This window comes from Chroicocephalus ridibundus, chromosome 8 (genome assembly GCF_963924245.1).
Source record: "Chroicocephalus ridibundus chromosome 8, bChrRid1.1, whole genome shotgun sequence".
Taxonomy (NCBI): domain Eukaryota; kingdom Metazoa; phylum Chordata; class Aves; order Charadriiformes; family Laridae; genus Chroicocephalus; species Chroicocephalus ridibundus.
This window is the reverse complement of record NC_086291.1, coordinates 47,300,423-47,323,497: the sequence shown is the minus strand read 5'-3', so window position 1 is coordinate 47,323,497 and position 23,075 is coordinate 47,300,423. Positions and strand designations below refer to the sequence as shown.

At 42.4% G+C, this 23,075-nt stretch overlaps 1 protein-coding gene across 1 annotated transcript; it reads left to right on the top strand.

Moving 5' to 3' along the window:
* The first annotated feature begins 143 nt into the window (after nt 1-143).
* Nucleotides 144-21,748, top strand: ABCC6 (ATP binding cassette subfamily C member 6). The gene is made up of 26 exons (XM_063345167.1): nt 144-334; nt 918-1,130; nt 2,033-2,210; nt 2,659-2,820; nt 4,344-4,436; nt 4,700-4,744; nt 5,007-5,210; nt 5,821-5,967; nt 6,704-6,791; nt 7,091-7,157; nt 7,884-8,010; nt 8,497-8,673; nt 9,112-9,279; nt 9,822-10,005; nt 10,486-10,549; nt 11,064-11,184; nt 12,280-12,487; nt 13,573-13,883; nt 14,635-14,834; nt 15,536-15,662; nt 16,278-16,379; nt 17,127-17,273; nt 17,801-17,959; nt 18,201-18,367; nt 18,852-19,046; nt 19,579-21,748. Exons 2-26 carry the CDS (start codon nt 1,048-1,050, stop codon nt 19,685-19,687), a joined length of 3,633 nt encoding a protein of 1,210 aa, XP_063201237.1. The 5' UTR covers nt 144-334; nt 918-1,047; the 3' UTR covers nt 19,688-21,748.
* The last annotated feature ends 1,327 nt before the right edge of the window (nt 21,749-23,075 follow it).

Here is a 23,075-nt window from a genome sequence, read left to right as displayed (position 1 = left end):
ATAGCACAGGGATTTGAAGCAAAACTGCTGTTCCTAAACGTTCATATTTGTTCTGGGAAAGGATAGTCCTGAGTAGTGTTTTATGTAAGTAAGTCCCTGTGTGCTCTCTGGCGCACTGACTTGAAGCCCGTCTGCTCTGAAAATGTTATAGGCACAACAAATTCTTCTGTGCTTACCTTACAGCAGTCTCTGTGTTCTCCAGGCTTGTCTGGAAAGGCTGTCAGCAGTCCCTGGGGGTGGATGACTTGTGGCCAGTGAGGAAAGAGGACTCCGCTGAAGAAATTGTTGCCTGTGCTGAAAGAGAGTGGAAGAAGTGTCGTAGCAGAACCCAGCAGTGAGTACTTCATCTAGAGAGCGTGTCATGGACTCAGCTGGGCAGTTTCTCTCTTGCCTCTAGATGATATAAACAAATATGCTCACAGGTGCTGGTGTGCCATCTCAGAACAGGCTTTAATCCCCTCCATTCCCCATGGAGTGCTAGACAGACTGGTTCAGCACATATTCAGGCTCTGAACATAAGCTCTGCTAGTGCTTCCTATCTGGACAAGAAAATGGTTGAAAGATTCAATCCCACTGAATTATTTGTCCATTAAACAACAAGAAGAAAAGGATAGCATACATAAACTGATCCAAGTAATGCTCTGCTATGAAAACTTGGGGGTCTTTATTCTTCAGCATGTGAACCCTCAGTAAGTGAGTTCCTTTGTACAAAATCTGATTTTAAGTGATGAAATCTGCTGGAGAACATCCTTCCATTCCTGGAAGCACAGAACTGTAAAATTTTTTGAGAGAGTTTTTTGATGAGCCTTTATACTGGACATGAGACCCAGTGTGAGATATTTAATAATTTTTTGAAAGCACCAGATCCCCAAGCTTTCTCCAGTTATGGCTAGCTTTCTCATTGTTTCTTTCTTTAGAAAAACGGAGTCTGCTACATTTAAGAAGGGTCAGAAGAGTGAAACTGGCATAGCAGAATCTGAAGAGACAGAGGTTCTACTGCAATCAGAGTACAGTCAGAGCGGGCCCTTACTGAAAGCATTTTGGAGCATGTTTGGAACCTATTTCCTTCTTAGCACTGCCTGCTTAGTTATCTGTGATGTATTCTTGTTCTCCGTCCCAAAGTTACTGAGGTATGTGCATATTTATAATGTATTTCTGTCACATGTACGAGATTGCCCTGTGCCCCTCACAGAGAGATGTGTATGCCAGCACCCACAGATGTGGACACACAAACACTTTTGAAATCTCCTATTGCTGATTGAGAAGAGCTCTATTATCATTTGTGCTAAGCCCATAGTCAACTCAGTGGGGAAGAAAAACCCAAAACACTGTCTAAAGCTGTGCACGCTTTCTCCGCTGCTGTGTTCCAACAGCGGAAAGGACAGGCTGCATTAAGCCTTTTTACTTTTCACTTTTACTAAGCTTTTTTACTTTACTAGAACAGGAGTGAGTTATATCATGGTTCTACATATCACATCATTTGCACAGGCTGTCAACCGCTTGCTATATTCTTAAGGCTCCATGTTGCCTGACTAATTATAAAGCACAGCTGTGCATCCTACACATCTTAAATCGCTTATTTAGTCATTTGACATAATGCTTTGTGGATTGTGTTGGTACAACACAAACCTCCGTTACAGTGTATTTTCAAGAGCAAAAATCACATCTTAGTTATTAAGATTATGAGAAGTTCTGGAAATGTCAATGACTTCCTTAGATTATGGGTCCCAATTTGCATATTTATGACAGATTCATAAAATTCAGGAGCCATCCTTAACACTGAAAATGAGGTCTCCCCTGAGAAGATGCTGAGATCAGAGGTTGCTTCAAAACCAAGAGTGGCCAAATGTCAAAAATCTGGATATTATAAGACATAGGATACTTAGGAGTTTTTCCAGTTCTTCTGCTATTTTACTGATAAACATTAGCCAGAGAGAATACAGAAAAAATCCCTGGTATTTCTGCATTTTTGCATGTCAGATATTTCATCAGTTCTACATGGATTCATCAACATTTTGCTCTTGTCTTGCAGCCTTTTCCTGGAGTTCATTGAAGATGAAGAAGCACCTAGCTGGCATGGCTATTTCTATGCCTTCGCTATGTTCCTTTTGGCTTGTCTCCAGACTCTGTTTGAACAACGGTATATGTACATGTGTCTTGTTCTGGGGTTAAGACTGAAAACTGCAGTTACAGGGCTTGTGTACAGGAAGGTGAGCCTGTAGCTTCCTATTCAGCCTTATTTTTCTCTGCCTCTACATTAGCAGTTATGATATTTGGTTGTAACAATATCAGGGGAGATGTTATTAGAAACTACTTTTAGGATGCAATTCTGTGCTATATTCATCTCTGAAGAGTACGTGGGAGGTATTCTACTATTTGTTTTTCAGCTCTTACCTCTGAAGGAAAAGACAAGAAAAGGAAAGAGGAAAAAGCAACATAAACTTTCTTATGCTGTAGATTATGGTTGTGGAAAGGAGTAAATTCTTCATCTTAAAGTGAGGTCACATATCCCAAGGCATGTTTTCAGTACCTAGGATTTGACATTTTTTTCCATCTTTTTTTTTTCTTTCCTTCTTTCTAAGGAAAAGAAAGTTGTTTGATTTTTGGACGAAAGCTGTTGTTTGATGACACCTTTCCTTTCTTCTCTACCCTGTCTAGATCCTAGTTATGTCAAACGCATCAAGGAAAGCAGCAACAGTGGGTGAAATTGTTAATCTGGTGTCTGTTGATGTCCAAAAGCTAATGGATCTGATTATCTATTTCAATGGGACCTGGCTTGCTCCTATTCGGATTATCATCTGCTTTATCTTCTTGTGGCAGGTAAAATACAATAACAGTACTTATCAATCCCTTTCTATTCTAGGTATCAAAGGAAAAAGGAGTTTTCAAAATTCTGCTTAGAGCTTTGCTGGTCTGAATAACATGAAATTGCCATATTTTTCTTAGCTCTGTAGCATTGTGGATTCACTTTTCTTTTTAGAAGATACTATTTGTATGAATTCCTTACCTGATCCTTCATTTCTTACCTGTGTATTCAGCATTCAGACTCCTGTAGGAAAGACTGAGAGTATGGTTATTCCGAGCTGACTGAAACTTCTGCCTCAGATTTTCCTCTGTCACATCTCTTTTAAACCAAAACATGGTGGCCCAGTGCAGGCTGAGAGTTCAAGCTCCTCAGCACAGTTACAGAACATAAAAGAGAACAGTCGGAAACAGCAACTTGACGCGCTTCATCCTGAAGCCTGATTACCACAATATCAGTGAAACAGTTTGAAGTGAAGTTGTATGATAAAGTCTGTTGAATTTCATAGGTATAAAGGACTTTAGCAAGGAGAGAGCAAAACCTGAATTAGAAATAAAGGATGATAATCTGAAAGATCCTTTTTTTCCTCCTAATTCAATGTACGGTATTCTCGCAGCAAGATAAAGCCCTATTTCTTAGTCCCTGTTTTTGTCAGCACACCAAATGGAAGTATGAGCACTATAGAGACAGGTGATTCCCAGGAGCTTTCCAGAGGCCTTTGAGACCTTTTGCTAACCAGAATGGACTGTGCCTTGTGCCTGGCAGGACACTATGACCTTGAAAAATCAGTAGCGATGTATGGACGGTTGAAAAAATCATCATCACTTTTCTAGCGATGTTGACAAACTGAATGTGGCTGCATGTTGTTGGAATGTAATTAACACTTTATTTACTAATATTCATAGACCATTTGTGTAAAGAATACTTTTATCTCTCTGCGTATACCAGCACTCACTTCTCTAGCCAACGTAAGCCATCTGTAGAGAGATGTAACTAAAACATGAGAAACAAGCTCTCTATTTTGATACTCATTGTGAACCCTGGTATCCAAGAGCTGTCTCCAGAGTATGTTGCACAGTATAGTGCTGCCATGTCATCTCACGAGTTGATGTAGCTTGACAAGCTGAGTTATTCAGTTTGTTGAGGGTTTGGGTTTGTTTTTTAAACAAAACCTGGTTTTGTTTCGGGTCACTTACTTATGCCAGCCACAAGATGTCCTCCTTAACGCATCCAAGAAGAGATGGGCAGCAACAGAAATTCTCAGTGTGCTTCTGGATCACTTTCAGCACTAATCTAGTTCCTTCTTAGGGAAGCAAATAAATTCATCAGAGTATGATGACAGGAGTTCCCCTGCCTGGAGAGTTAACAATCCACAGTGCTTAGGGAACACAATTCCCAGGAAAGGCAAAGGCAAGATTAGAGTAAAGCCTTAGCCATTAGGGATGTCAGTCATAAGTTCAAATAAGAGGGAAGGTGAGCAAGGGGGAATGGAAAACAGTCATTTCTAGTAATCTTCCTCTTTCCTTTTCTCTCCTGGCAGCTTCTTGGGCCATCTGCCTTGGCTTCAATTGCTGTATTCTTTTTTCTTTTGCCTCTGAATTTCATGATCACTAAGAAGAGGAGTCAGTTTCAGGTACGTTTTGCTTCATAAAAATGAAGTGGTTTACTGACTTGAATTATGCTAGGATATTACTTTTAAATCTAAGTTAAAGGCTGCCATGCTCTTCTAGAAAAGGATCATATGGAACCCAAGGATACTGATGATTACAGTAGACATGTTGGGGGGGGGGGGGAGGAAGAAAAAAGTAGTAGTATTGTACTGAAGCATAACACTAACATTTGACATCAAGTGATACCTTAATATTTATTATTCGTGCTGACCATGACTGTCTGAAGGAACATAGGAGGATTCGAAGCCTGCCAAGCTTCTTGAAGTTTAGGGTAAGCTCTCGCGTGTTCAGTCTTTTGCCTTGTTTGCCCACCGTTGCTGTGTTTTTTATGTATTGCCAGTAAAAATAAAGCTCTGAAGATGAAAAGCAAAATATTTCCCAGCCTTGAATATTCATAAGGAGAACAGTATACACAGCTCAACTGCAGGGAAATTTATTCAGAATTCATAGACAGGAATAAGGTGTTTTTTCAGAATAATTGCACCGTTAAATGTTCAACCTATTAAATGATAAAACTTAAACATTTATTACAGGAGACCCAGATGAAGCATAAAGATGAGCGGGCCAAACTCACCAATACCATTCTCAGCGACATTAAAGTAATCAAACTGTATGGCTGGGAGAAAACGTTCATGGAGAAAGTGCTTGGTATCCGGAAGCAAGAACTTCAGGCCCTAAAAAGATCTCAGATTCTCTTCTCAGCATCTCTAGCTTCTTTCCATTCATCGACTTTCCTGGTGAGTGGTTCGCCTTCCTACATAAAACATGCTATTACTTCCGTTTCTCTTTGTACTGCTGTCTGGACAGATTTTTCCTGGGGGACAGCTAAAGATAAAGTCTGCCTGGAGGAGTTCATGGTCTCACAGGAGTTTCTAAGCCACAGTGAAATCAGCCACACAGACATTTACACCATCCTAACAGTTCCGGGGAGAAGTCGTCTGGTGTGGCAATATGCTCCAGGCAGACTGAGCCTGTTTTGCAAGAACCACCTGGAGACCTCCAGCTAGACAGAGTTCATGGCACAGTTAGTAGCTGCACAAGCCACTTTTGCACTTGCAGCTCAGCCATGTGTGTTTTCAATGGGAAACAGCTGTGTTTTCACCTTGCTGTGGCTGCAGCAACAAAACTTCCTTAAAACAGAACAAGCGTCAAATGATCAACTTTGATTTTGTCACCAATATGCAAGACCTTTGCCTGTGATATTTGCAGGATGGTACCATGTATGTGGGTGATAGCCTGGGTTTAACTAAATGGGTTCCAGGGTCTTTAGCGAGGGGCCTGTCACCCTTGAACCATTCTCTTCCGTGTCTGAAGCAAATCGTTTGCTTTTCCTTTGCTCCCTTTCAGATTGCATTTGTCATGTTTGCTGTCTACACCCTGGTGGATAACACACACGTGCTGGATGCTCAGAAGGCCTTTGTATCTTTAACACTGATCAATATTCTCAACACTGCGCATTCCTTCCTGCCATTCTCCATAAATGCTGCTGTCCAGGTTAATTGCAGGCTATGTTCCTTTTTCTTTAACCATAAGTAGTTTTTTTACATATCACCATTAACAGGTAAACATAGGGATTTCTTAGGGCTTTGAACGTCAGGGCTAGCTATTTAATTGCTATTGTGAAACAGTGAAGTGCAAGGACTTGCAGCTAAAGGTACTTCGTAGTTTTGTTTTTCAGAAAGGCTCTCTATATATTGACAAAACAGTCACGAAGAACAATTCTTAAGTCTTTTGGGGCCAATCACAAGGACCATTAGATCTCAGAGGTGCTTCCAGTTCTGTTTTTAACCATAGAAATACGAATAGATGGGGCAAAATCTCCATGGGAGATCAATGGAAACCCTGTTAGTCCAGGCCAGAGAGAAAAGCAAGTCCTTGTCCAGTAACAAATTGGGAAATTGCACTTTCTTCTCGCACCCTAAAAAGACTGCCACAACTCTTCACCTCCGGAAGCAATCATTGGAAAGATTGTAGGATGAACTGGAGAAAAAAAGCACCCATTTCACTGTGTGAACAGAAGAGAAAACACAGGGAAGAATATGGGGTTTTATTAAGCTAAGTGGAAACAAAGGCAGTTAACGTAAGGAAGAGCATTGTTTATCTAAGCTGACAGCATCTGCCACATAGCACCTAGTCAACAGCCTAAGTGGGTCTTCAAGTTGAGTCTTCACTTTGAGTTTTAGCTCCCTTTCTATTCTAAATTATTCTTTTGTGTGCTTCTTCATTTCAGGCCAAAGTGTCTTTAAACCGCTTAGCAGCTTTTCTGAATCTGGAAGAACTAAATCCTGAGAGCTTAAGCAGAAACACTTCTGACTGTGGTGAGCTTTTGTGTTAGCATTGTTGTCTTATAAGAGGAATAGCTTCCATTGTTCAGCTTCCACTCTTTCCTCTCTTGACACTGGCAGGCACCCTAAGTGTTTGCTCCTCACTGTCACTTTCTCTCTCAGGCCTATTTATTTCTAAAAATGAAATCTAATCTGGTAATTAACCCCTTCTTTCTATACTTAAGGTTCATTTTATGTAATATAAATACATACTGACACAAAGTCACATACACAGGGATGTTTCTGCACCTACCTTTGAATTCACAAGTGTTCTATTTCTCCTCATGTTTTAGTACAGGCAAGTATCATCATAAGAAACGGGACTTTTTGCTGGAGCAAAGAAACTTCTTGTCTTAGAAGGTACAGACTTACCCTTAAGTCATCTCAATTCTGTAGGTCAGGGTGGATGCCGAATGAAGTAATTCCTCAGGGCCTAAGTGAAACCAGCATGGAATATCTACAGGCTTCTGAGTTTGCTTCATATTTAACATTGAATTCTGAAAATTATCAAGTCAGACGAAATGTAATCTTGCTTTTATGCCTGGGAGCGTATAAACAGGGATGTATCTGTATCTGGATGTTGCCTTAATACACGGAGACTACTTTCTTTACACAATTTTCTTGTCCAAATATGAAATTACAGTAATTTAAGTCAAAAAAGTAGAGTTGATGGTATGCAGATAATATATAAGACATCACTACATGCTTATTTCAAAAAGGCATTGCGACTTTAAAGAAGAAACAGTGTTGAAAAGTTCTGATGTTTGGGAACGTTTTATACTCAGTGCTTTGGGCTAGCCTATCTCCAGAGCGGGGACCTGAGTCTTGGATCTGGGTTTGAAACTCAGATGGAGATGTGGATGAAGACTTTCTGGTTGGAGTTGTCTTTGAAGGGATGACTCTTGTTCTGCTGCAAAAAGGCAGCATGACAGGAAGAGTAACCCTGTGCAACTGAGGCCACAAATATGAAATTAGGGGGTTTAGGTGGTATGTTTTTATTGCTACAAAACAATGGCAAGAATTGTGGTCGTTTTCTTTTCAGAACGTGTATCTAAAAGGTGATAAGATGTTATCTTTTCTCTCTAGTATAGATCTTACTGTACCCCAAGGCTCCTTGCTTGCTGTAGTTGGCCAGGTGGGTGCTGGAAAGTCCTCCTTGCTGTCAGCGTTACTCGGTGAGCTGGAGAAGACAGATGGCTGCGTGACCGTGAAGGTAAATTTCCCCCTGAGTGTTTGCTTCTAATTAGGCTGTCTTCAGGAACAGTAAGGTATGAACTGAGGCATCAGGTACTTGATGAAAATCCATTTACTGCTGAATTTTATCAAAGGCTTTATGTAGCAGCCTGCATTTAATTATCTGAAAGTGCTTAAGACCTCTCGGCTGAGCCTGGCCCTTGGGAATGGGAACTGGAACAGGACTTCAAAGATCCAGTTACATTTTCCACTGTGACAGTGAGCTGAAGTGGCATTCTGGTAAATCATGACACATACTTGCACCCCTATTTCCTTCCTCCTGTGTGAGAAAATGAGACTGCAGACTCATACTTTGCAAAGTCCCCTGAGACCTGTTAATGGTGATGATCATTCCAGATTTCTGTAAAGCTAATTGTGAGAGTTTTTCTTCAAAGACGAGTTCCCACAGTGTCAAGTTGAGCTTATGAAACCGATTGTTAACGTTCTTCTACTTCCATTTTTATAGGGCACTGCAGCTTATGTCCCCCAGCAAGCTTGGATACAAAATGCTTCGGTGGAAGATAATATTCTGTTTGGGAAAGAGATGGATGAAACATGGTTCAATAGAGTGATAGATGCTTGTGCACTACAACCTGATTTAGAGTGCTTCCCTGCAGGGCGGAAGAGTGAAATTGGAGAGAAGGTACTGGCTTAGGTTTGTATTTTGGTTAACTTTTCCATGAGTGGCTACAACTTTGGGTGTCCTGCTTAAAACACCTACAATAGGACTAAACTTGCAGGGGGCAGGTGCTCAGTAATTTCTGAAAAGTCGGGCCATGATTTAACAGGGTCTGAAGCTCAACTCCTGACAGTTAACCTAACCAGAGATATGAGAGTTGCTCAAGACAAAGATCAACAAATCCAGGTCATTCTTGGGTCCTCTTTTGCAGGAGAGTGGACTTGCCAAGAGAATCTGCCTCTGCAACTCAGGAGCCCTATTTGGAGGGAGGGAGGGAGAGGAGAGAGAGAGATACTCTGATTCAAAAATAAAGAACTCATAAAACCTCAGTGTAAAATGGAGCCAACAGTTAGAAAAATATGCTGTAGCTTTGGAATAAACAGTGTCAATGCATTTTTACAGGGAATAAACATATCTGGAGGGCAGAAGCAAAGAGTGAACCTTGCTCGTGCTGTGTACCAGAAGGCTTCAATTTACCTACTAGATGATCCCCTCTCGTCTGTTGATGCCCATGTTGGACAGCACATTTTTGAACATGTTCTTGGACCCAAAGGCTTACTGAAGGACAAGGTGTGTTATAATTCCTGAACCGTAAAAGAATGCAAAATATATCTCATCATCAGGGCCCCTGGAACATTTCCAGTAAGGTGGGTTACTCACTTTATCAAAGACTCCCAAATTCTTTTTCGCTAGTGGCAGCACGTGTACTACTGTTAACAACAGTGGAAGCAGAATGGGTAACCTCTGCAGTCCACACAGTACATAGAAGTCCTGCAGAGAATCTCACTTAGGGAGGAAGACTGAAAAGTTACCCTCATGCAAACCACATGCCTAGTTCCAGCCTTATTTCTACAGAAAGTTTGTAGTTGATCACCCCTCCACTCCCAAGTTCTGAACTTTAAAAACGGGTACAAAGCTGTGCTGCAAAGATAAACTTCATCAAAGAGACAGTCAGAAGTGACAGGAATAAAAAACAAAAATACCTCCAAGTTAGTAAAAATCATAGCTCACCCTGAGTACGTATCTTTCTTCAGAAGACAGCTGACTGCAACGGTTTGAGCAAACAGGGAAACACCAGAACAATTGTAACCGTTCCCTCTTTATTCACGCAGACTCGTGTGCTGGTGACTCACACAATCAACATTTTGCCTCAAGTGGACAACATTGTTTTTCTGGTGGATGGAATGATCTCAGAAATCGGTTCCTACCAAGCACTTCTACAGAGAAATGGAGCCTTTGCAGAATTTCTTCATTCACACATTACTGCAGAAGAGAAGGCAGGCACTGGTTTTCCAGGTAACCCAAATGAGTTAGAATCATTCTTCCTAGGTCTATCAGTCAATTGTTTACTTAATATTATACTTAACATTAAAGAACTTGGGAGGGGGAGGGGGTCTGCTGCTCTTCACAGTTGGGAGGAGAGAAAAGAGAATAAAACTGGAAAAGCCAGTCTTGTATTTGTTTTATTATGGACATTTAAAGCCGAGACCCTATTGCAGTAAGCTGTTGCTTTGTGTGGGGAAAAATATGCCTGTCAAATTAGCTGTCTCATCACCTCAAAACTGGTTCTTGAGCAAACATCTTAGTAGACAACAGTCATGCAGTAAACAGAATTACCCACTATGTATGCCTGTTCTTCAAGCCTTACCTTGCTATGTCTACCCTTAGAAACAATTCTTTCTAATGAGTTTCCTCCGTATTATCAGTCTCTCAAAGGCTATACAGAACAAAAAGGGATTCTAAAGCATTTAGAAAAAGAATGCATTTATTTCACAGCTATAGGAGACACCAGATTCATCATCACCTCTAGAAATGGTCCGTCACAGGAGAAGTTCTCTAGGTAAGCTTAAAGCTGTCTCAGACACTGAAGAACTTGCTCCAAAAGCCCATAAAAGCCTACATAGAGGCTCTTACTGTGTATGATACAGTTTGGGATTGATCTGTAAATTAATAATAAACAAACAAAAATCAAGAATAGGTGAGAAAAGGCCCTTGAATGTGGAGGTTGACTAACATTTTCTCCATATTTCACAAGGAGCCAGAATTCGTTCCAGAGTTCATGTACAGGGCATGTTGATAATTTGCTTGCTGTTCACTTCCTGTGGGGCTGTAAGGTCTGGCTCACTTCAAAGCAACCACAGCTAGTGAACGCCTAAAGCCCCTGTTTGTTAATAGCTTGACAAAGCCCCATCCCTGTGATAATATGGACAGTGGCTGGGGTCACTCTGGAAGACGCTGAAAACTGCAGCCCTCAAAATAGGCACGAATATAGGGGTGGATGGATAAGGAGGTCCAGCTTTAAAACACTTATTGCCTTGGCTAAAGTTGAAAGGATTTCTGTTTTCTTTATGAAGTGACAGTTCAGTCAAATCTTCTGCTATGGAAAGGGAGACCATTCCTGTAAGTCAAGACTGTACCACTGCTGCAGCCACCAAAGGAAGATTAACCAAGGGAGAGAAAACTCAGCATGGCAGGGTAAGCACAGCACCTTCCTATAAAGGCAAAGACACATACCACGGGTTCATTACTGACTCGCTCATGGCAGGCAGGTCAGCTCACTGCCTAAGTTAAACCAGGGAAGGCAGCTGAGCTCTACAAGTTTGCCCTGTAACTGAGCATTATTTCAGCATTATTTTACGTAGGACCTTTTATGCAAACTGTATCTCACTGGATGCCCCAATCTAAGCACTGGTTCAAAAATAGGAATAAATGCAGGTACATTGCAGAAAGCACATTATGAAAATGAGAGGGGAAAAAAATAATTATGACCACTTGAGGAGAGAGATCCTGATTCAAGAGTCGACCTGAAGGGGAAAAAGCACACTGAGGCAATCCAGCTGAAGTGGTGGTAAGAGACAGAAGAGAATGGATTACAAGGGACGTGTAATCTTGAGTCTGTCCACAAACTCTTGAGACTGGTGGGAAGGGGCAAAGAGGCACATCACTGTTCTCACCTTGCCCAAGGGAAACACCTCAAAAGGCTGAGGCAAGGAGGGTACTGTGAAAAGCAAAGGAGACATGGGATTCCAGCGAGGAGGAGTTAGGCATGGATGAGGTGTGTATTCAGGGCACATTGTAGCGGCAGTAAAGTGTGGGGAGGAAACAAATAACTGAGGCTACACAGTGGTGCTGAGAAGAGATGGGAGTAAGAAGTCAGGTACCTCAAAGCAGACTCAGATCTCCTCGCCTCTGACGATCAGCAGTTACTCACACAAGCAGTCAGTGGAATATGTGATAGCTCTTACTCACACCGAGAACACGATGAAAACCACTGTTCAGCATAAGGAAAGCCTTATGTGCATTTTAGCAGTAACATGAGCCTATTGCAATAACATTCATCAGTTGATAATGTAATCGCTCATTAACACTATGGATTTATTTAAGTATGGCTTCATTATTCATCCATGAGGAAAACAAAAAAGGAATTAACATGGTTGCTATGACCTGTGACATATAACCGAGTAGCTATGCCATAATAAATCATTCTTTGTTTCAGAGCTGCTTCTCCTTGCTAGCAAGCTTGATCCTCCCAACCTCGCCTCCTATTTTTGCCCAATTGTCTCACTCTAGGTTAATGCTTCGATTTACGCAGCCTACCTGAAGGCGACAGGCTTACCACTGTGTGTGTACATCATTCTGTTGTTCACCTGTCAGCAAGCTGTGTCATTTTCTCGTGGTTACTGGCTCAGCATTTGGACAGATGACCCTGTTCACAATGGGACACAACAGCACACAGAGATGAGAGTTGGAGTCTTCTGTGCACTAGGAGTCGTTCAAGGTTCGTTTAACTTGCTCACCTAATTCTTCCCTGTATTTCTGTCTCCCTTTCCCATATCCAGAATATATTCCTCAGAATATAAACAAGTGCATACCCATGGGCTCTGAGCCTCCTGGGCTTTTGGCACCATCCCTAAAGATTTGGCATGGGACCTAAAACTACAGGCTCTGACGCACAGAGAGGATTTCTAAAGGATCTGAACAATATTTCCAGTGTTACTGCCTGAAATACCACTTCCATGGTATGCTAGAAGTGTTCTTCCGTGCCTTTCAGAAGACCATGATGAATAGCGTCTTCTTCTGTATTTCCTGCTGGAAATAAATGACCTGAGCCCTTAAAAAACATTCAACAATGGAAGAACTACAACATCCTTGTTATTGTATCGTGCCCCCTTGTATCCAACATCTTCTGCATATCTTTCTTATTCTTAAGCTTTTCCATTCCTCCAATATAAATTAATCATATCAAAGTGCAAGTGGTGACTCTTCTCTATGCTGAGTTAAAGCTTAGTTTAGTGGATTTGAGTGTAAAGAGAGAGAAAAAGAGGAACTTGTGTAATTCTACATTTTTTAAAATCTTTCTCTTTAAAAATGGCTACAATTCTTTTGGTCAGTCTTTAAAAAAAAAAAGTTAACTTGTTTTAGGACAGAAATCAAATCTGGAAAAATCTCAGCCCAAGTGACAAAGGACTGAGAAAGCTTTGAACAAGTTGAAGTCAGTGGGAACTCTTCTGTGCTAACAGTGAATCTGTAGGCAGGAAACCTAAGACTGAGTAATTCAAAGTAATTCCAGTCAAGCTCATTTTGTGAAGAACAGAGAACTCATCCTGTGCATTTAAGTTGCTGAATCCATGGCTCCAATCGAGCTTCCTTAGAAGATCTTCCACCCTTCTGTAACTGCCCTACAGAAAGGGTAATTTACCCTGCAGCTCTGAGGCTTGGCTTAATTGCTACCAAAGAGAAAGTCAGCTCCTTTCATTAGTATAGCATTCACAGTACTAAATGAAAATAATCATGATTTTGCAAAGGAGAATGCAAGGTGAGTTTTTTCAGATCTAGTAATAATTATAATTCTTTATATTACAGCCCTTGTCAGATTTGTCTCTATAGCAGCAGTCCTTCTAGGTGGCGTGTTAGCGTCACACAAGCTGTTTCTGCAGTTGCTGAGGAATGTTGCGAGATCCCCAATGGTCTTCTTTGAGCAAACACCCATTGGAAACTTGCTGAACCGCTTCTCCAGAGAAATGGATGCTATTGATTCTGTCATCCCTGACAAAGTGAAGTCCTTGCTGGGATTCTTGTTCAACTTGATGGAGATCTACCTTGTGATAATCGTGGCTACACCAAAGGCGGCAATGGCCATAGTGCCCTTGACCGTTCTTTATGCTGCAATCCAGGTAGGAGCTCACAGAGATACACAGACAGGAGAGGCTGAAGCAACAGGGCTGTGTCCCTGCAGAAAGACTCCTTCCATTTCTTCAGAGCAGAGACATGCAGAAACTTAGTTTCATCATCTCAAATTGCATCTGAACAAGAGTAATGTCAGTGGCTCTTCCCACATCACCTCAGCCTTCCAAAGCATTCCAGAGACCTCACAAAAGAGGCTTGTGCTTTTCTGATGTCCAGATAAAATCTGGAGCTATATTCCTTGACTCTATTAGTGTAAGTGCAATCATATTATTACCAAAAGGATTTTCCCTTTCCTCCAGAATTCCTACGCTGCTTTTTAATATATCCATGTAGGCCATGCACCTCTCCTGCTGGTCTCTGAAACCTCAAATGCTTTACCAGCTAGGATTTAACACAAGGGAAGGACAGGTAAGGGTGCAAGAACACCTCTGTTCTCCATCAAACAAAGGGCTGGTCTACAAGAGAAAGTGTAAGTTTAGAGGCTTTGTGAGTTGAGAGTACCCCAGCTTCTTTGCATTAACTAACTGCGGGGTTATTCTTAATGAAGATAGGACATAACACAGGCAGAAACCCTACCTCACCTTTGTAAGGGCACCTCCGACCTGCACATTAGGTTTTATAACACTAGGATGGTATGTACCATTACACTTGTTGAGGCCTTCCCAAATGTTCTGTGGAACACCTCCCCGGAGGCAAAAACCTTCTAATCGCTTCCCCTTCCATTTCCCTTTGTACCAGCACTTCTACGTTATCACCTCCTGCCAACTGAGACGCATAGAGGCTGCCAGTCGGTCACCCATTTACTCCCACATCTCAGAAACTTTCCAAGGGAGCAGTGTGATCCGTGCTTACAAGGACCAGGAGAGATTTATTTTGAAGAGCAATTTTCTAGTGGATGAGAATCAGCGAATATGCTTCCCTGGAGCAGTTGCTGACAGGTACAAATCTGCAGTATAACAAAAATAAAATATATAGTTTACTCTCACGGCCTTGGTGAGTGGAGATAGCCGCTCTTGAGGCGTGGGTAGAGGTAACACAGAAGATGAGACAGTGGTGCAGTGTTTTGGGGGTGGGGTAGCCTCTTTCATTATCACTCGCACTGTGCCCCTCTGGCAACATGCCCCTCACACAACCAATATGGTCCCAACTCTGTTGTGTGGCTAGGCACACACACGTACTGACACACTGCTAGAGGTATCACTTGGTGTCCAAAATGCAGGAAGCTGTAGTACATGCCTGGTGAGGCCCATCATCACATGACAGAGTGCATGAGGCCTGTGGTATATGCAGAACCCATCAGACAATAGAGCCATTGGCCACCAGTCGTGAAACAAGTGAGGAGTACCAGGAGGAGTGAGAGATGTTAGGCCAACTCATCCAAGAAACTGCGTGTTGACTGCTCTCATCCAACAGGCCTTGGAGAAAATCCTAAAAGACACCATAAGCCAACCAGTTTGGACAGACTGGAGCCATTCATGACGTCCAAGGTGGCTGGATAAGAGCAACCAGGGCTTGACTAGAGCTTTGTTGAGCATCCTGTACCCCAGCGGCTCCACAAGTATTTTGCAAAGTAATCACAGATTCTGTTGGGTGAAAGGAAGAGGGCACACAGCAACAGCCCTCTGCTGTCCTCTTGCAGGTGGCTTGCTACAAACCTGGAGTTTCTAGGCAATGGCATCGTGTTGTTTGCAGCACTGTTTGCAGCAATGGGCAGAACACATCTCAGTCCAGGAACTGCTGGTTTCTCTGTTTCATATGCTCTTCAGGTAACTCAGTGTTGAAATAATACCATGCTTGCCTTTCATCAAAAGCAATCTGCATTTTAATTTCTGCTACCATTTTAATTTCTGAGAAATCATAAACTATTTCTGTGGCTTTCTAGATGCCTTCTCCTACCAAACCCTGCTGTCATTGCTGAAACTCAGAGCATCTGAAGCACATGGCCCCTTAAGAGAATGAACCTCAAGCACATGCCCCAGCCATCTTTTTCCTCCTGCATCTGAACTCATTTAAGTCACAGCATGCTCTGAGCAACCAAAGCAAGGTCTTCAGCGTCTGTCTTGTCTGCTTGTAGACTAGTTATGCAATAGCTTAAGAAACAGCTACACTATCTTTTAACATCCAAGTCAGTAGCATTTCATTCTCTGTAAACTTGCTGAGAAGAAGCTATGGGCAGAGCCGGCTGAGCTCTTGAAACACAGACTTACAAACTTTCACTAGGATCCATGGTTACTTCTTAGCCTTTTAAGGGATGATTTCTGAAGTAATTAGCTGAGGAAGAGGTCTTTATAAATAAACACTAAGACAAAGTACCAGGTACCTCAAAAGCACGAGTCAAGACTTATTTTATCTGCCCTAATACTTCTGTTTCTTTCTGCTAGATAACTGGTGTTCTGAACTGGCTGGTGCGCTCCTGGACGGAGATAGAGAACAACATTGTTTCTGTGGAGAGAGTGAGAGAATACTTGAGAACTCCTAAGGAGGTAGCCAACCAACTACTAACCTTACTAGCAGAGGGGAACATCTCTGCAAACTAAACGAGTAACTTTTCCGTTCCACCTGGACAAACCCCCTTGTTTTCCCCTTCTAAAAGGCCAGTTATGTTTCCTGTACAGAACTGCAGCATTTGTTTTTTATCCAACTGACTTGACTTGTTTTATAGCCTCTGATCATCATCATTTCCTTAAGACAGTTAAGCGTTAGATTGCCATTAAAATAGCTTCACTTGGTAACACTCATGGAATGAGCCATATTTTCTGACCATATTTGGAGTATGTATTTATTGTGCGAGTTCAGATGCAATTCTGATAGCTGATGGCTGCTAAATAGCCTTTTAGCCACTAAAAGTCTCCCGTGCAATCATTTTTGTTCTGTAATCATTGAATTTGATTCTCCATATGCTGCCCTGAGGTCCTACCAAAGGAAACTTTCAGAGTTCTGTTTACAGGGGCATATAAATCTTTTTTAATTGAACCACTCATAATGTCAGAACTCTGACATGCAAACCAATGTTTATCCCCATTTTCAGTTAAGACGATTGGCACCTTTGCATAAAGTAAAAAGTCAACATTTGCAATATGAAAGTTAAAGGCCTTTTTCTCTTTTGGAAACAGTACATAGAGTGGGGGAATTTGGCACAGATGTCTCTGTAAGCTTCCCGTTCAGAATGGCCACTTGATTTGGTAATTTAAATCAGCTTTATACATCACTGTTTGTTTTCATCTATTTAGGCACCCTGGACTCTGAATGGCAAACTTCAAGATCAAGTTTGGCTCACTGAAGGAAGAATTGAATTTAGAAACTACAGTTTGCGATACAGGCCAAATTTGGAGTTAGCACTGAAACGTGTCAATCTAACCATCAATGGGCAAGAGAAGGTAAGAAAAGCCACTTGTTTCAGAAGAGCCACAAGGCACGAACAGTGCTTTGCACAGCCCCTGCCCCACACCGAGGTATAGTCACTTGCAAGCATGAAAGCTGCAGTAAAGTATGAGCCCTTCTATCACCCTGCACCCTTCTAGTACAAAGTAGTGTTCCCAGAATTGCTGCATACACTAGACATTCTTCTGAGTGAAATTTCGTTTCACAGAAGGTTAGCAGAGTTACAGCAAAGGAATTTCACTTTTTAAGTCTAGTACCACATCAAGGCCCTGTTCTAGCTGCTAAATCTTGTAGTTATTCTTCCAATCAAAGGCTTTCAAGATTCCTTTTCATGCAAAACAACTACAAATTATATCCCTTTAAGAATGGATTGTAACACTATGTGGATCTTGAACAGCCCGGAATATACGATCCATGCAAAGCTGTCTCTCTTCAAAAAGCCAAGAGGAATTACGTGACAGATCTGTCCAACTGTTGAAAACAATCAAGATCAAAACAAAAAGCTTTCCATTGCACTTCACAGATCGGCATAACTGGAAGAACAGGAGCTGGGAAATCTACTCTTGCTGTAGGATTGCTGCGATTAGTGGAAGCTGCGGAAGGAGCGATCCTAATTGATGGACTAGATATTGCTCAACTAGGTCTCCATGACCTCAGAACCAAGATAGCTGTCATTCCCCAGGTATGACATTTATTTCCAAAATGCTCCAGCAGTGTTGTAAGTCTTAACACCTAGGAAGGGTTTATAAAGATTCTGTGAGAGGAGGGGCATTCAGAAATTTCAAAATTGGAAATAACCTCTCTGCAGTGCTAGCCTCCCATTCAATACGACGTTAGCCACAGATTTGCACCCAGCAGGGAAAACTGGAGAGCTCGTTTTTATAATTCGTTACAGGAGTTGTTTGTACTGTCTCTGTGCTCAGGATCCAGTTTTGTTTTCTGGCTCTTTAAGAATGAATCTCGACCCATTGAACCGATACACTGATGCAGACATCTGGACAGCTCTGGAACTGACTCAGCTCAAGAACTTTGTTGCAGACCTGCCAGATCAGTTGGAATCTAAGTGCACTGACCAAGGGGAGAACCTAAGGTACCTTATCTGCAGACAGACAGTGGCAGGGCAGTGCCAGCCCGTGGGCTAGGAGAACATACAGCTAGTGGGACATGGACTCTAATTCATTTAATAATTAAAAAAACACAAACAAAAAAAGTATCCAGAATCCAGGCAGCAAATTATTGCATTATTGTCCTGTTTAGCAGCACGAAATCAAATCATAAGGCACCAAGTGGAAGACCTCTGAGACTTAATCATTGTGGTGGCTTATGTTTATGTAGCGCTTTACACACTGGAATCATATTCTAAGTGCAAGTCTCCTGGGTGCTACGGTAATAGACTCCTTTCATTTCTTTAGGTTGTTTCATGCCGTTACCTGCAGTGCCACCAGCCCCAATCACCCTTTCAGGAAAATGGAACAATCACCTTTTCGTTACTATTTTCAAATAAACCACGTATTCTGACCCCAGGGAAAAGTGATTACTGCTCTCAGTTTACCAATCCCTCTTCTTACTTGCAGCACCGGTCAGAAACAGCTGGTTTGTCTGGCCAGAGCACTTCTTTGGAAAGCCAAAATCCTCATTCTAGATGAGGCCACAGCAGCAGTAGATTTAGAAACTGATCTGCAGATTCAGTCCGCCCTGAAGACTCACTTCAGAGACAGCACGGTGTTAACAATAGCTCACCGGATAAACAACCTCATGGACTGCGACAGGTAATACCTTCAGCCACTTTCCTAAGGCGGAAGGAAGACACAGGCAACCTGTGTGAACTAGACAAACCACAGTGTTAGTGAACAGCAATTTCATTTCTGTCATTTTCTCGTTTAACCCTCAAAACTTTTCTTTAGAGATTGTAGGAAATATCTTACATCAGCTAGGCACCAATAGGTTAATTGAAGATCATTTATTCCCACATGATGCATTTCTTGCCGTGTCATACCCCTTTCTCCTCACTGACAGTGAAACCATGGCTACAGCTCTTTGCTTCATCTTAAAATCATGAAGATAAAGTACACGTTAACAAACCATACTCCAGTCTCAGTGGCCAAAACACTCTCCTCCCACAAACTCAGTACTTGAACTCATACCAGATCTATTTCTATCCCACAGCTGTTTCCCAGCTGAAAAGCTTGAACATTCATCAAGCAAGTACTGAAATCTGTTTTAGAATTAAGTAGAAATAACTAAGTTTATTACAGCTGCTGGTGGATCCCCAAGCTTACACTTCTGTTTTAATTTTTACAGGATTTTAGTCTTGGAAAATGGTCAGATAGCTGAATTTGATACTCTGGAAAACTTAATAGCTCAGAAGGGACTGTTCTACAGACTGATGGAAGAATCGGGCCTTGCGTGACTCACTGACAGAGTATACCATAATGCCACTTCTATCAGGAATAATTGATCTTTAATTGAGTTATCTTGGTTTCGCTCTAAAATGCTTGCCACTCAACCAAATCTTGTTTGAGCTATAACCGCAGTGAGCAGATGAAAGGGATGGAAAGGGATACCTGTTATTTCCATAGGAAACTTAGCAATTCCATTTTAATTATGTTTCCAGATACCAAAACCTCACCCTTCTGTTGAATATGAGCCAGTCTGACCTTAATGGCCTTGTTGCTTTTATGGTATAAAAGCAAACAAGCCAAAAGAAAAAGACTACAGCATTTCTGATTTATACTATAAATGGAGCCCAAATATACTGCCATACTTGAAGATTACACAGATTAAGAGCCAACAAGATTTTATGGACAGCAAACAAGGATTTCACTGATACCAAGCAAACTTAACTGTTTACAGCTTGCACTAAGTTCCAGGCAGAACAAATATAGTCTTTTGCCCATGTCTTAAGGACTGCTCACCCGAGCACTGTTTTTACACAAGTATGGGGGACTCCAAGGCAGCGGCTGGATCTCATCACCCAAAATGCACAAAACTGGGGGAGTAGGGAAAAGGAAGCGGGATGCCACTAAGCACGAGAGCTTACAGCTGCCCGCGGACTGCCTGTTGTCACAGCTGGGGATCAGATCCGCTTCCTCTCTTTCTGTGTCAGCTTTGGAGGAGCCCCTGAGTGAATGACGCTGTGCCAGGGGCTAACAGACTGGCCAGAGGAAGGGAGCCAGCTTAGCCACGGGCTCGCTGATGCAGGAGAGAGTAACTTGTCTTGGAGTGGCCAGCAGAGCATGTCGTTCCTCCTGCTTGAAGGCTTGGAACAGCCTTTCTGCCAAATGCCAGTTGGTCACAGTGGAGCATGTCCAAACACCGACACCAACGTTTCCAAATTGAATTTGGCCACAAGGAATTCACAGGGTGGAAAGTGTCCTCCTCTGATCCCTGCAGCGTGGCAGTCTGGCACATGGGGAAAGTAGCAGGGACTCACCTGTTGAGCTGGTGGTTCATTCCTGGTTTTCTTCTTGAGTGGAGTTTACCTCCTGCATGCGTGCCCCGGCGTCGCAGAGCCTCTGGCATGGTCACCTTTCAGATGTTACTTTAACAAACCAAAATGGCAGCTGAAAGCAAAGCCTTCCTGGGCTTCCCGCAGTGACAAGGAGCTGCGGTCAGAGCTGCCCCCAAGCCTCAGGAATCCCAACAAGAAAATGTAACAAACAAATCACACTGTGAGATACTGCTGTTTACTATCACTTTTGTTAAAGCACTTCATTTTCTAGAAAGCTGAAATAAAAATAGAATCAAGTACTGAAATGTGTCTCTTCAGTAAGCAAAAGTAAATATAGTATAAAAACAAGTAACGGGGGAGGGGATGGGAGAGTTCAAATCGGCAGGAATCAACCCACACCAGCAAAACCCAGCAGTTTCTTCTCTGGCAGCTGTTCAGTAGCCTCTTCACCCACGTTAAGAGTAGTTAAGAGTTTCTGCTGGACAAGCGCCTGCGATACCGAAGTCCAGTGGCTGCTGCCGTACTGGTGCTCAAATACCAGGAAAGAGGCAGTATTTTCCCTCTGCTTTCTCCAAACCTTACTCGAGGGCAGAGACAAAAAAAAATTTCCAACAACAAAGTTATGAGCGCTCTAAAGGTTTATCAATGGATCTCAAAACCAGGAGCATTTAGACCTAGTGACACAAAAGTTTGGTATTTTAACTGAGGTCAAAGAGAAAGAGAAGTGCCCGTGTTGCTGGGCAATTCTGAAACAGACATCTTTTAGCATACCTTAATCTCTGATATAAACATCTTTTAAATGCTTGCTTTCAGTTCCTAAGTTGGTAATGAAGAGAGAAGGCAATAGAAGGAGAAAATAATCAAAACATTCTTTCACACTGGTAATCTTTGAAAGGGCGCAGTTTTGCTGTCGGCTTGCACGAAGTACAAGCAAGCAAAAATACTGTCAGCTTTCACAGGTCACGCTGTGCTGAGAAGGCAAAAGAAAAGGGATTCCCAAAATTACATGTCAACCCCCTGTGTTTCAGCTGAGCCAGAGTCCCCAGTTTTATGTCCAAGTGGTACTGTAAGTAAGTGACAAATCGGGAGCTCAAGTCTCACAAAAAAGGTAACAGTCATCACAGGAAGTTATCTGGAAGTTGCTTAAAGCAAAATATATACAGGAGTTAATGCTTGGAGAGACCATCCTCTCCTGAAAATCTGGCTCAAGGAACAGAAAGCAGTGTTTAAAAGGACAGGTCTGCAGGGTCTTTGCAAAGGTACTTCTTTGATCGACTTTTTCGACTATTTGATTGAATTACGCAGTTAGCACAGGAGATAACTACAGCAGGCTCAGAACTAGGCTACCAGCCTATTTCATAAATTGCTCTGAAGAAATCTTAAATATTAAGAAATAAAAAGGCTGTCCAACACCTCCAGTAATCTGAATGTCTAGAGCTGATCAAGAGGAGCCTGGACTTGCCCTGTCTACACTTCTGCAGCATTAATTTTTAGTAGCTATTGCGCAGCGTAAGTGCAACGTACACAGAGCAGCTGTGTTCAGCTTAGCAGTAGCTACCCACTCACACTCCAAATAAAATCCACTGAGCTAAAGAGGGTTTATTGACATCTCAGTGGCTTCCCAACTCTATTTTTCTCTTTGGAGCACAACAGCTATGAAGATCCTCCCGGTGGGAAGGTAATTCTCTCTTCAGCAGGAGGGGACCTGGAGGACAAGAACAGGTCGAACGCAGGCCATGCCACAGCAATACACTTCAGGGAAACCCTGCTCCGCAGCAGCTGAGTGAAGGTACCCAGCTCACCTCCTTCCCAAAGACTAAGCTGCTCGTTGCAGTAGTTCCCACCTCCTGCCCCAGATGCCGGCTTGCACAGCTTTGCTGCATACAGGAAAATATGTGACATCAAGGCATTTAAATAAAATACGTGTCTGCTACATGACTCTGAGCGCAGCTACTGAATTCAGTGTCACACCCCTGAACTTACTAGCTGGAGGGAGGGCCCAGCGTCCTGCCCTGTAATATCACTGATCCCTGCTGGCTGGCACCAGACTCTCCTGTATTGGAGGTCACATGCTAGATTTTACTTACCCAGAAGCGCTGAAAGTGTCCCAAGCACTAAGTAAGCTTTAGGTCCAAACACATGCAAAAAAATGAAAACCAGATTAAATAAGGAAAATCTACTGGTTTTAACGCCAGACTCTAATACCTTACCCTTGCAGCAAGTTGTATCATTTCCTGCAATTGGCCCCAGTAGCACTGCATGCCACGCAGGGATCAGTACGCGGCCCTCTCTTTCCCAGCTCAATCTCACAGCTACGCCGGTCCCACCTCAGGGTAGCCCGAAGTAC

Coding starts and splice junctions, on each gene's coding strand:
- ABCC6 (XM_063345167.1), top strand. CDS start 1,048: ATGTTTGGAACCTATTTCCTTCTTAGCACTGCCTGCTTAGTTATCTGT. Junction 2,211..2,658: donor CAGGGCTTGTGTACAGGAAG/GTGAGCCTGTAG, acceptor TACCCTGTCTAG/ATCCTAGTTATGTCAAACGC. Junction 12,488..13,572: donor TGCACTAGGAGTCGTTCAAG/GTTCGTTTAACT, acceptor TTTATATTACAG/CCCTTGTCAGATTTGTCTCT.